The following is a 13,717-nucleotide window of genomic DNA, read 5'->3' as shown; positions in this document are numbered from 1 at the left end:
GATATTCCAGCAAGAACTGCACCATGCCACACATCAAAGATGGACCCAGTTTTTCTATCAGACGGGGATAATGTCTGGAACTGGCCTAGTAACTCGTCCGACCTGAATTCGATTGAGAATTTGTGGGTAATTATCAAGGAGGGACTGAAATGAAAATTCTGTACCATGAGACAAGCTCAGCAATGCCATAATATAGCTGTGGTAGGGAGATAATAAAATCCTCAGGAAATGTCAGAATCTGGTTGATTCCATGCTGAATTGTGTCAAAGACGATAAAGAACCATGGTGGACATATAATGTACTAAAGACATAATGGTGCAATGGTAATGACTAAAATGTAGCTCTGTGGCATGCATATTGACATTATATCCGAGTGTATGTTTGATTCAATAAATTTTCATAAAGATGTATTATAGACTCTAGTCCTGGAACACACAAATATCTGACGCAGAGTAGATACAGCTGAACCCAACTCCCAACTGGTGTGTGTATTCCTGTTTGAAGCTTATTGCAGATATTCAATCTATCTTATTGCACCTGAAAATTTGGATATTGCCAATACGATGAGTAAAACATATTAGCTGCCTACCAATTCATTGTTAAATAATCTTGCAAATCTTTTAAAGAATCTTTATGGGATTAATTAAGAATAATTGGTGGCATAAACACTGGTGATTAAAAGGATATTTGTAAAAACAAACTGGACATAGAAACATAGAAAATAGGTGCAGGAGTAGGCCATTTGGTCCTTCGAACTAGCACCACCATTCAATATGATCATGGCTGATCATCCAAAATCAGTACCCCGTTCCTGCTTTAAGACAAGTATAGAAGTGGAGAAAAAAACCTTAAGGTTGAGATGTGGCATATAGATTGGGAGGAAACTCCTGGAACATAAACATCAACACAATCTAATTGGTTTGATGGCTGGCTTCTGTGCTACTTTTTTAAATAATTTAATGTAAATGAGTTTCTATATGCCATGACAACTCAAATCTCTTGCAATATTTTGGGTGAGGCTAGCGACGCAATGTGTTTGAGCGCAGTACTTTATTAGTTAGACGATGAGCCTTCAATCTAAACTAATAATTAAGGTGCAAAACACTTGCCAGCTCTTGCCAAACTGATGATTGAGAGCTAGAGATTAAAGCCCTGAATTCTTGTATTACTCCTAGCATTTAACACGGGGTTGTTTGCTGATCCACCCTGATGATCTTGAGTTTAGCCAAATCTGATTTGGTTTGGGGTGGTCAAATCTAGAGTCGATGTCAGGAGTGGGCAAGAGGCGAGTGGAAGAATAAGTCTGCAGGTTAGTAAATTTTAGGTGTCTGTTTTTAAATCAGTTTCTGTCCTGTTTCAAATATTGCATGAAACTTGCTTCATTTCATGTAACATGTGAGCAACAATCTCAATTCTAATCATTTATAATTGGAATAAGATACACTTGTACCATAAGTAGGTATGACTAAGACTTTTTGGATATTTGTGGTTTGTAATTATTTTCCTGTGCTCAAGTGATCCTTACTTTACTGGAAAACTGAGGAAGTGATTAGATTCCCTTTTTCGAACTCAAAACTAAATTAGTAATATATATATATATATATTTTAATTGTTGCAATGACACTGATAATCTCTGTGACAAGCAAATAAATATTTTGCCAAGTCGAGGGTGAAATGGTGTAATGGATATGTACAATCCAATGGTAAAACATTAAAATAATGTTGATTGCAGTCATCTTCAAATCCAATTTAACTTGAAGGCATGCTGCTGAAAGAAAGACGCCAATTTATTGGTATAACTTATTTCTTGAGCAAATGATAAATGTGTGTCATTTGGCTTATTTTCCTCTAGCCGATGGAAACAATGCATGACAAGGGGATGACTGATGAAATGCATTATGGTCAGATGAAAAGTATGGGAATGAGGCCTGCTCATACAGGCATGGGCCCGCCACAAAGTCCCATGGATCAGCATTCTCAAGGTATGCACGAAATGTATTGTCTGAAGTATTTCTTCTCCATATCTTTTGTTCATCTTTCCCTTTTCAGTATTTTTATTCTTCTGATGCATTAATTTAGATTTTGCATTTGGTAACAGTTTGCAATTTATTTTATTTTTGACTAATCTATAAAGTTTTGCATCTGCCATAGATTTTCTCTTATTGTACTGTTAGTTATTTTTTGTTGACTAGCTCACAATAGGATGGCACAAGTTAGACCTAGAAGAAGGAAGCCTAAAAATAAAAACAAGAAAACACCTAAATATCTGCAAATAAGAAAGTTCAGAAAACTCAACTAACCAATTGTAAATGAATACTAAAGTTAATTTAATTATTAAATCTCATCAACCATATTCTAAATGTATTTTTGTCTGTTATTTTCCATCTCAGTAACTGAAATTGAGTTTGTTTCACTAGTCTTTCTTGTATTTCATTGCCTTTTTATAACCTTGCATTTTTTTCTCAAGTGCAGTGGGTAGGGACTAACCATAATGCTTTGCCATATGATTCTGTGATTGTTATAGATTTTATACAATGTTGAGAGTATTTTGAATCAATATTTTGTGTTTGGAATTTGATTACTCATGTATTTCGTCCATGCAGGCTATATGTCTCCTCATCCGTCTCCTATAAGTGTACCGGAGCATGCACCCAGTCCTATGTCAGCAGGGGGTCCCACTCCACCTCAGATACCACCAGCCCAGACCACACCGATATTGCAAGGAGATCCTCAGGTTATGGGTCAGCAAAACAGAGGTCCTTCACCTTTTAATCCAGTTCAGCTTCACCAATTAAGGGCCCAAATTCTGGCTTATAAAATGCTGGCTAGAGGACAACCACTACCAGATAACCTGCAGCTCGCTGTTCAAGGGATGCGGTCACTACCAAGTATGCAGCAACAAGTAGCACCCATTGCTTACAACAGACCACCAAGTAAGTTACCAAATTAGTTTTATTGTTTTTGTTTGGAAAAAAATACTCACTTTCTAAATGTATTTTCTGATTTCGAGGCAAAAATTAATTTGCCTTGATTTTGTTTTAGCATTTAGGCAGTAAAACTTTTCATGGATTGGGGGCTGAGGTCTGGGAATTGGGAAGTGCAAAATATTTTTCTATCTTAATTAGTTGAAAAGTTATTCTAATAATTAAGTTATATTTTATTTTGATAACTTGCAATCTCTATTGCAAGAAATATTGACTATTGCCACTGATTCGTCAGTATCCAAATTGAGAGAACTTTTTATCTTGCAACAAATAATACAATTTAAAACATGGAGCTGGGTCAAATGGAAGTGGATCATTTCCCTTGGTGGGTCAGTTATTTCTGGCTTGTTTGCCCATGCATTAAAGTCAGATGAGCTGGAGAGAGATACTGATCACATACCACAATTGTGTTAATTTTGAATCGTGTTATGTAATACAAAAACAGTCAATTGTTTGGTAGGTGAGCGAGAGAGAGACTTGCAAAATTTACCAGTTGACCTTGTAACTGTATAACACAGAAACAGGCCCTTTGACCCACAATGCCAATGTTTCAAAAATTAAGCTTATCCCTTCTGCCTGCAGGTGATCCATATCTTTCCATTTCATGCATGTTCATGGGCCTATCTGAATATGCCTATCAAAACAGCCTCAAATTATCACATCTGCTTTCACCAACATCCCCGGACTTAATTAGCTGAACTCTTTTTCTTTCTTTCTTTCTTTTAAAATCTTTTTCTTTGTTTTTTTTCAAAAGCAAAAACAAGACAACAAAATAATAATGATAAAGTCAAGTCAAGTCAAGTCAAGTTTATTTGTCACATACACATACGCGATGTGCAGTGAAATGAAAGTGGCAATGCTCGTGGACTTTTGTGCAAAAGACAAACAACAAAACAACCAAACAAATTATAAACACAATCATAACACACATATTCTTTCTGTAGAGTTAGTCCCTGGTGAGAAAGGCGTTTACAGTCCGAATTGCCTCTGGGAAGAAACTCCTTCTCAACCTCTCCGTTCTCACTGCATGGCAACGGAGGCGTTTGCCTGACCGTAGCGGCTGGAACAGACCGTTGCAGGGGTGGAAGAGGTCTCTCATGATTTTGTTTGCTCTGGAGTTGCACCTCCTGTTGTATAGTTCCTGCAGGGGGGGTGAGTGAAGTTCCCATAGTGCGTTCGGCTGAACGCACTACTCTCTGCATGGCCTTCTTGTCCTTGGCAGAGCAATTCCCGAACCAGATGGTAATGTTCCCGGACAAGATGCTTTCCACCGCCGCTGCGTAGAAGCACTGTAGAATCCTCGGAGACACTCTGAATTTCCTCAATTGCCTGAGGTGGTAAAGACGCTGCCTTGCCTTACTCACCAGTGCTGAGGTGTGTGATGACCATGTCATATCCTCAGAGATGTGGACTCCCAGATATTTAAAACAGTTCACCCTATCCACAGGATCCCCATTTATACTCAATGGAGTGTACGTCCTCGGATGATGTGCCCTCCTAAAGTCCATGATCAGCTCCTTCGTTTTTTTGATGTTCAAGAGTAGGCTGTTCTCCTGGCACCAGATAAACATAACAATGATATTGATACATAGGGATCAGGGTTACATTAATAACAGGTATAACCTAAATATGGCCAGTGTCAAAATACACATTTAATATAGACCCCCCGGTCTCTATTTAAATATAGTTAAGTGTTTAAAAAAGAACTTGTATGTATAAAAACAGAATGATAAAAAGAAAGAAAGAGAAAAAACAATAAATCTGGGCTGCAAAGAATTTCAACAATTTAAGTCCCTGTTTGTCGTCAAGTCCGTTCCACCGTATAAAGGTAAAATAATTATTATAACAGTTGGAGAGGGGACAATTTATGTCGTATGAAAATGTTGAATAAATCTTCCCCAAGTCCTATCAAATTTAACCAAGGGTTCAACAATGTCACTCCTAATTTTTTCTAAATTTAAACATGACATCATTTCAGAGTACCAATGGAGTGTGGTCGGATGATTAGAGTCTTTCCATTTAAATAAAATAGATCTTCTGGCAATTAATGTAAAAGCAATCAGCCGATGGGCGGAACGTGACAAATTAATAGAATCTAACATTGGTACCCCAAAAATTGCAGTAATAGGGTGAGGTTGTAAATCAATATCTAAAACTACAGAAATAGTATCAAAAGTTTATTTCCAATATTTTTCCAAAAGTGGGCATGACCAAAACATACGAGTCCAATGAGGCCACTTCAGAATTACATCTGTCACAGGTAGGATTTATATGACCATAAAAATGAGCTAACTTATCTTTTGACATATGAGTTCTATGAACCACGTTGAACTCTATCAAAGCGTGTCTTGTACACATTGGGGAAGTATTAACTAATTGAAGAATCCTCTCCCATTTCTCTACAGATAGAGAAATTTGAAGTTCTCTTTCCCAGTCATTCTTAATTTATCAAATGTATCTTTTTTAAATTTCATAATCAACTCATAAATTGTCGTTATTAAGCCCTTCTGATAAGGGTTCAAATGTAATTTTTTTTCCCCAAGATATCGGTTTGATGTGGTAACATAAAAAAGGGTAGAGTAGCCCTCAAAAAATGTCTAATTTGTAAATATCTAAAGAAATATGAGTTGGGTAAAGTATATTTATTGGAGAGTTGAAAAGACATAAAACATCCATCCAAAAACAAATCACGAAAAGCTACCAATCCCTTCCTCTTCCATAACAGAAAGGCTTGATCAGTACTAGAAGGTTGGAAGAGAAAATTAGATATGATAGGACTCGATAAGATAAAATCATTCAATCCAAAAAACTTACGAAATTGAAACCATATTCGGAGTGTATGTCTTATTATTGGGTTAGTCATATATTTTTGAATCTCGTAATTGTAAAAGGTAACGAGGCCCCTAGAATAGAAGCCAATGATAGCCCTTGCATAGAATCACATTCAAGATTTATTCATCCTGGACATTGGGTATCTTCTAAATCTTTTGTCCAAAACGTTAGATAGCGAGCATTAACTGCCCAATAGTAGAATCCAAGGTTCGGCAATGCCAAACCACCATCTTTTTTTGATTTCTGTAAGTAATTTTTACTTAGTCTGGAATTTTTATTCTGCCATATATATGAAGAAATTTTGGAGTCAATAATATCAAAGAAAGATTTAGCAATAAAAATTGGTGTTGTATGAAATAAATACAAAAAGTTAGGTAAGATAAACATTTTAATAGCATTGATTCGGCCTATTAAAGATAAGGACATTGGTGACCGTTTAGTGAACTGTTGTTTGATATGGTTAATTAGAGGCGTAAAATTGGCTTTAAATAAATCCTTGTGTTTCTTAGTAATCTTAATGCCTAAATAAGTAAAACATTCGGTCGTCAATCTAAATGGAAACTGTCCATAATTCTAAACTAGATTGTTTAATGGAAAAAGCTCACTCTTACTAAGATTTCGTTTATAACCAGAAAAACTACTAAATTGATTAAGTAGAGCTACTATTGCCGGAATAGAATTCTCAGGGTTAGAGATGAATAATAACAGATCATCTCCATAAAGAGATAGCTTATGTGTCCTATTCTCACGGACAATACTAAAAATATTAGGGGATTCCCTAATAGCAGTAGCCAAAGGTTCCAAAACGATATCAAACAGTAAAGGACTTAAAGTACAGCCCTGTCTAGTACCTCGAAAGAACCTGAGAAAAGGGGATTTCTGATTATTGGTAAGTACAGAAGCCTGAGGTATATGATGTATCAGCTTGATCCAAGAAATAAATTTTGGACCAATCTTAAATTTTTCAAGTGCATTGGCTAAGTATTCCCAATCTACTCTATCAAACGCCTTCTCAGCACCGTGAAATGACACATTCTGAAATTTTATTTGACGCTGTATATATGGTATTCATTAAACTCCTAACGTTAAAGTATGAGTAATGATATTTAATAAAAACCTGTCTGATCTTCAGAAATAATTTGCGGTAAAATATTTTCCAATCTCATAGTTAATATTTTGGAAAGAATTTTGGAATCTACATTTAACAGTGATATAGGTCTATATGATGTCACTTCAATAGGATCTTTATATTTTTTAAGAATTAAAGAAATAGATGCTTCATAAAAGGATTGTTGTAAACTAGTCATTAAAAAGGCTTCTTTAAAAATCTTGCATAGCCAGGGAGACAGTAAACTTGAGAAATACTTTAAAAATGCCACTGTAAACCCATCTAAACCAGGAGCTTCAGAATTCATCGAAAGGGTTGCTTTCTGTATTTCTTCCTCCGTGATGGGTTCATAGAAACAGAAAATAGGTGCAGGATTAGGCCAATCGGCCCTTCGAGCCTGCACCGCCATTCAATATGATCATGGCTGATCATCCAACTCAGTATCCCGTACCTGCCTCCTCTCCATACCCCCTGATCCCTCTAGCCACAAGGGCCACATCTAACTCCCTCTTAAATATAGCCAATGAACTGACCTCAACTACCTTCTGCAGCAGAGATTCACCACTCTCTGCGTGAAAAATGTTTTTCTCATCTCGGTTCTGAAGGATTTCCCCTCTATCCTTAAGCTGTGACCCCTTGTCCTGGACTTCCCCAACATCGGGAACAGTCTTCCTGCATCTAGCCTGTCCAATCCCTTAAGAATTTTGTATGTTTCTATAAGATCCACCCTCAATCTCCTAAATTCTAGCGAGTACAATCCGAGTCTATCCAGTCTTTCTTCATAAGAAAGTCCTGACATCCCAGGAATCAGTCTGGTGAACCTTCTCTGCATTCCCTCTATGGCAATAATGTCCTTCCTCAGATTTGGAGACCAAAACTGTACGCAATACTCCAGGTGTGGTCTCACCAAGACCCTGTACAACTGCAGTAGAACTTCCCTGCTCCTATACTCAAATCCTTTTGCTATGAATGCCAACAATGCCAATTGAAAGTAGGCTGCACCTGCATGCCTACTTTCAATGACTGGTGTACCATGACACCCAGGTCTCGTTGCATTTCCCCTTTTCCTAATCGGCCACCATTTAGATAATAGTCAGCTTTCTTGTTTTTGCCACCAAAGTGGATAACCTCACATTTATCCACATTATACTGCATCTGCCATGCATTTGCCCACTCACCCAGCCTATTCAAGTCCCCTTGCAGCCTCCTAGCATCCTCCTCACAGCTAACACTGCCCCCCAGCTTCGTGTCATCCGCAAACTTGGAGATGTTGCATTCAATTCCCTCGTCCAAATCATTAATATACATTGTAAATAGCTGGGGTCCCAGCACTGAGCCTTGCGGTACCCCACTAGTCACTGCCTGCCATTCTGAAAAGGACCCGTTTACTCCTACTCTTTGCTTCCTGTTTGCCAGACAGTTCTCTATCCACATCAATACTGAACCCCCAATACCGTGTGCTTTAAGTTTGTATACTAATCTCTTATGTGGGACCTTGTCGAAAGCCTTCTGAAAGTCCAGATATAACACATCCACTGGTTCTCCCCTATCCACTCTACTAGTTACATCCTCGAAAAATTCTATAAGATTCGTCAGACATGATTTACCTTTCGTAAATCCATGCTGACTTTGTCAAATGATTTCACCACTTTCCAAATGTGCTGCTATCCCATCTTTAATAACTGAGTAGCAGTTTCCCCACTACCGATGTTAGACTAACTGGTCTGTAATTCCCCGTATTCTCTCTCCCTACCTTTTTAAAAAGTGGAGTTACATTAGCTACCCTCCAATCCACAGGAACTACTCCAGAATCTAAAGAGTTTTGAAAGATTATCACTAATGCTTCCATTATTTCTGGAGCTACTTCCTTAAGTACTCTGGGATGCAGCCGATCTGGCCCTGGGGATTTATCGGCCTTTAATCCATTCAATTTACCTAACACCACTTCCCGGCTAACCTGGATTTCACTCAGTTCCTCCATCTCATTTGACCCGTGGTCCCCTGCCATTTCCGGCAGATTATTTATGTCTTCCTTGGTGAAGACGGAACCAAAGTAGTTATTCAATTGGTCCGCCATGTCCTTGTCCCCCATGATCAATTCACCTGTTTCTGACTGCATGGGACCTACATTTGTTTTTACTAATCTCTTTCTCTTCACATATCTATAAAAACGTTTGCAGTCAGTTTTTATGTTCCCTGCCAGTTTTCTTTCATAATCTATTTTCCCTTTCCTAATTAAGCCCTGTGTACTCCTCTGCTGGTCTCTGAATTTCTCCCAGTCCTCTGGTAGGCTGCTTTTTCTGGCTAATTTGTACGCTTCAGCTTTTGTTTTGATACTATCCCTGATTTCCCTTGTTATCCACGTATGCACTACCTTCCCTGACTTATTCTTTTGCCAAACTGGGATGAACAATTGTTGTAGTTCATCCATGCAGTCTTTAAATGTCTTCCATTGCATATCCACCGTCAACCCTTTAAGAATTAATTGCCAGTCAATCTTGGCCAATTCACATCTCATACCCTCAAAGTTACCTTTCTTTAAGTTCAGAACCATTGTTTCTGAATTAACAATGTCACACTCCATCCTAATGAAGAACTCAACCATATTATGGTCGCTCTTGCCCAAGGGGGCCACGCACAACAAGACTGCTAACTAACCCTTCCTCGTTACTCAATACCCAGTCTAGAATAGCCTGCTCTCTTGTTGGTTCCTCTACATGTTGGTTTAGAAAACTATCCCGCATACATTTCAAGAAATCCTCTTCCTCAGCACCCCTGCCAATTTGATTCACCCAATCTATATGTAGATTGAAGTCGCCCATTATAACTGTTTTACCTTTGTTGCACGCATTTCTAATTTCCTGTTTGATGCCATCCCCAACTTCACTACTACTGTTAGGTGGCCTGTACACAACACCCACTAGCGTTTTCTGCCCCTTAGTGTTTCGCAGCTCTACCCATATCGATTCCACATCCTCCAAGCTAATGTCCTTCCTTTCCATTGCGTTAATCTCCTCTCTAACCAGCAACGCTACCCCACCTCCTTTTCCTTTCTGTCTATGCCTCCTGAATATTGAATATCCCTGGATGTTCAGCTCCCAGCCTTGGTCACCCTGGAGCCATGTCTCCGTGATCCCAACTATATCATAATCATTAATAGCTATCTGCACATTCAACTCATCCACCTTATTACAAATGCTCCTTGCATTGGGACACAAAGCCTTCAGGCTTGTTTTTACAATGCTCTTACCCTTTACACAATTATGTTGAAAAGTGGCCCTTTTTGATTTTTGCCCTGGATTTGGCTGCGTGCCACTTTTACTTTTCACCTTGCTACCTATTGCTTCTACCCTCATTTTACACCCCTCTCCCCGCCAGGATATTGGTCCCCCTCGGGTTCAAGTGCAACCCATCCTTTTTGTACAGGTCGCACCTTCCACAAAAGAGGTCCCAATGATCCAGAAACTTGAATCCCTGTCCTCTGCACCAGTCCTTCAGCCACGCATTTATCCTCCACCTCGCTCCATTCCTACTCTCACTGTCGTGTGGCACAGGCAGTAATCCCGAGATTGTTACCTTTGCGGTCCTCTTTAAATTGTTTCCTGTGTGCGTTATCCAAAATTGGAAGATTTTCATAGTGCTCGGTGTTCAAATCTCTTTTATCATTTTAGAGGCATTTTTTATAACATTATCCCCTTCTTGACCTTCAGGCAAACCAACAATTCGCAAATTCAGTAGACGGCTCCTGTTTTCCAGATCCATATTTTTAATCTTGTATTGCTGGAGTGCCCGAGTATTTTCATTCATTTTCCGTTCCAGTTTTTCAATCTTCAAATCTCTTTCCTGGCCCAAGGTTCGCAAGTTATCGATTTGTTTCTTCTGTTCACGAGATTCATCTTGTAACATAATCAGCTTGTCTTGAACTTCCTTCAATTTGCTCGAAATTCCTTTCATAATTTCTTCCAAACTGCAAAATGTTATTTTCATTTCATTTTTCATTTCAACATTCATTTTCGATATTGCTTCTAAGATACCAGTCAGAAGCTGCGCCTTCCCCACGCTCCTTCCTTGGAGAAGCTCTTTTCCCTCTTGTCTCTATCCTTTCCACGATTGAAACGTATAAAAGTGTTATCAACACTTTAAGAAAGGTTAGACTGAGCCTTGAAATCAAGTAATACCAAGTAACATTGAATGAGTGGTAAGCAAGAAGTTAAAAGTTAAGGGTGCAAACAAAGTTACAAACCGTTAGTTTCTTTTCTCCACTCATTGAATGATTGCTTCTTTGCATGAGGAGAAGGCTGCTTTCTTTCACCAACCCTTAAGTTTATTTCAAGTTCAAGTGAGTTTATTGTTATGTCCCTGATCGGACAATGAAATTCTTGCTTTGCTTCAGCACAACAGAACATAGTAGGCATTGACTACAAAACACATGAATAAATAAACTGATAAAGTGCAAATAACAGATAATGGGTTATTAATGTTCAGAGTTTTGTCCGAGCCAGGTTAATAGCCTGATGGCTGTGGGGAAGTAGCTATTCCTGAACCTGGTTGTTGCAGTCTTCAGGCTCCTGTACCTCTACCTGAAGGTAGCAGGGAGATGAGTGTGTGGCCAGGATGGTGTGGGTCTTTGATGATACTGCCAGCCTTTTTGAGGCAGTGACTGCGATAAATCCCCTCGATGGAAGGAAGGTCAGAGCCGATGATGTGTTTATTACTTTTTGTAGTCTCTTCCTCTCCAGGGCGCTCAAGTTGCCGAACCAAACCACGATGCAACCGGTCAGCATGCTCTCGACTGTGCACCTGTAGAAGTTAGAGAGAGTTCTCCTTGACAAACCGACTCTCCGTAATCTTCTCAGGAAGTAGAGGCGCTGATGTGCTTTCTTGATAATTGCATCAGTGTTCTCAGACCAGGAAAGATCTTCAGAGATGTGCATGCCCAGGAATTTGAAGCTCTTGACTCTTTCAACCATCGACCCGTTGATATAAACGGGACTGTGGGTCCCCATCCTACTCCTTCCAAAGTCCACAATCAGTTCCTTGGTTTTGCTGGTGTTGAGGGCCAGGTTATTGTGCTGGCACCATATAGACAGTTGCTCGATCTCTCTTCTATACTCGGACTCATCCCCATCAGTGATGCGTCCCACAACAGTGGTGTCGTCAGCGAACTTGATGATGGAGTTCGCACTGTGATTGGCTACGCAGTCATGAGTATAGAGTGAGTACAGCAGGGGGCTCTGCACGCAGCCTTGAGGTGCTCCCGTGCTGATTGTTATCGAGGCTGACACATTTCCACCAATACGAACAGACTGTGGTCTGTGGATGAGGAAGTCGAGGATCCAATTGCAGAGGGATGCGCAGAGACCCAGTTCTGCGAATTTGGTAACCAGCTTGGACGATGACATTGCAATTGGTTCCATCTGCCTGTTGTCCATCCCATATCTAGTTCTACTTATCACCTATGTTGTAAATATGATTCCAGAATCTGCAACCTTTCTCAGCCTCTGTCTTTACCCCCACCCTTTCTTCCTATCTCACTCTCCTAACAACCTGGTTTTATCAGCCTATCATCTCTTATCATCACCTGGTTCCACATATTATCCGCCACCTGCTGCATTACTCCTCCTCCTCAGTTTTTTACACTGATATTTGTATCATTGATAGCCACAGGTGAGTTGCCGGAAGACTGGTGGGTAGCTAATGTTGTGTCTCTATTTCCTGTAGTTCCCCTCCCCAATCAACTGCATCTGCACATTACACTGTCTTGAGAGAGTAGCCAACATAATCAAGGACTAGATAGACACAAAATGCTGGAGTAACTCAGTCTGAAGAAGGGTCTCGACCCGAAACGTCACCCATTTCTTCTCTCCAGAGATGCTGCCTGTCCCGATGAGCATCTTCGATTTAAATCAGCATCTGCAGTTCCTACAAATATTCAAGGATTACTTTCACTGTGATAATTTTCTCTTGCATTTGTTGGGCAGAGGATACAAAATCTTGAAACATGCCATCAGATTCAGTAATCTTCTTTCCTGCTGTTATCTGACCTCCGACTACTGAAGTTTCTTCCCATAGCAATGGGTGTTCCGATCTTCCAACCTACCTCATTGGGGACCTTGCAATTTTTTTTATCTTCACTTTCTCTGTAACTTTAACACTATGCTGTTACACTATATTTTTATCCTCTAATCCCTGATTATATTTTTTCATGTTCTGGATTTTCTCCTTTTTTGTAAGAGAATATCCTAATCGCACGGGTCTTTAGCCCGACATGTCCAGACTGAGCAGCTATTCTAATTCGGTTCACCAACAGTTGGTATGCAGCCTTCTCCTCCACCGCTGCCCCCACCCCCACCATCACCCACCTTGGTTGTCTATTATCGGGAGAAGTTCCTCATTATTCACTCTAATTAAGTCCATTATTCTGTCAGGCTGCTTTCCGGCCTCTCTTATGCACCAAAGGAAACGTTCCACACTTGACAACATCCTGATGAATCTTATCTTTGGTCTCTACCGAGCAATCAGGTCCTTCCTTTAATGTGGCAACCAGAACGGCATACATACCCCCACCTGTGGCCTAACCAAAGTCTTCTAATGTTGTATCACAACCTCCATTATCTCATATTCTACACCCTGACTAATGAAGGCCAGGTCCTGTTTGCCATTTCATCACATGCTGCCATCTTTGGGGATCATTGGATTTGTACCCTCCAGTGACCCTCTGTTCCTCGTATCTCCTCAGGGTTTTTCATTCATGTGTATGTCCTAACCTTAATAGGCCTCCCAAAATGCATCA

At 39.7% G+C, this 13,717-nt stretch overlaps 1 protein-coding gene across 5 annotated transcripts in view; it reads left to right on the top strand.

Annotated features, from left to right (window-relative positions):
* The window catches only part of smarca2 (SWI/SNF related, matrix associated, actin dependent regulator of chromatin, subfamily a, member 2), a 119,222-nt gene that overhangs the window by 16,428 nt on the left and 89,077 nt on the right, over nt 1–13,717 (top strand). For all 5 annotated transcript variants that reach the window (XM_055632814.1, XM_055632813.1, XM_055632810.1 and 2 more), the window contains exons 3-4: nt 1,853–1,982; nt 2,604–2,933. In XM_055632814.1, coding sequence (XP_055488789.1) covers nt 1,853–1,982; nt 2,604–2,933 — 460 coding nt within the window. The remainder of the gene's footprint in view (nt 1–1,852; nt 1,983–2,603; nt 2,934–13,717) is intronic.

The sequence above is a fragment of the Leucoraja erinacea genome, chromosome 3 (assembly GCF_028641065.1).
Source record: "Leucoraja erinacea ecotype New England chromosome 3, Leri_hhj_1, whole genome shotgun sequence".
In the NCBI taxonomy this organism is placed as follows: domain Eukaryota; kingdom Metazoa; phylum Chordata; class Chondrichthyes; order Rajiformes; family Rajidae; genus Leucoraja; species Leucoraja erinaceus.
The sequence above is the reverse complement of the archived record's forward strand: the minus strand, read 5'-3'. Positions and strand labels throughout refer to the sequence as shown.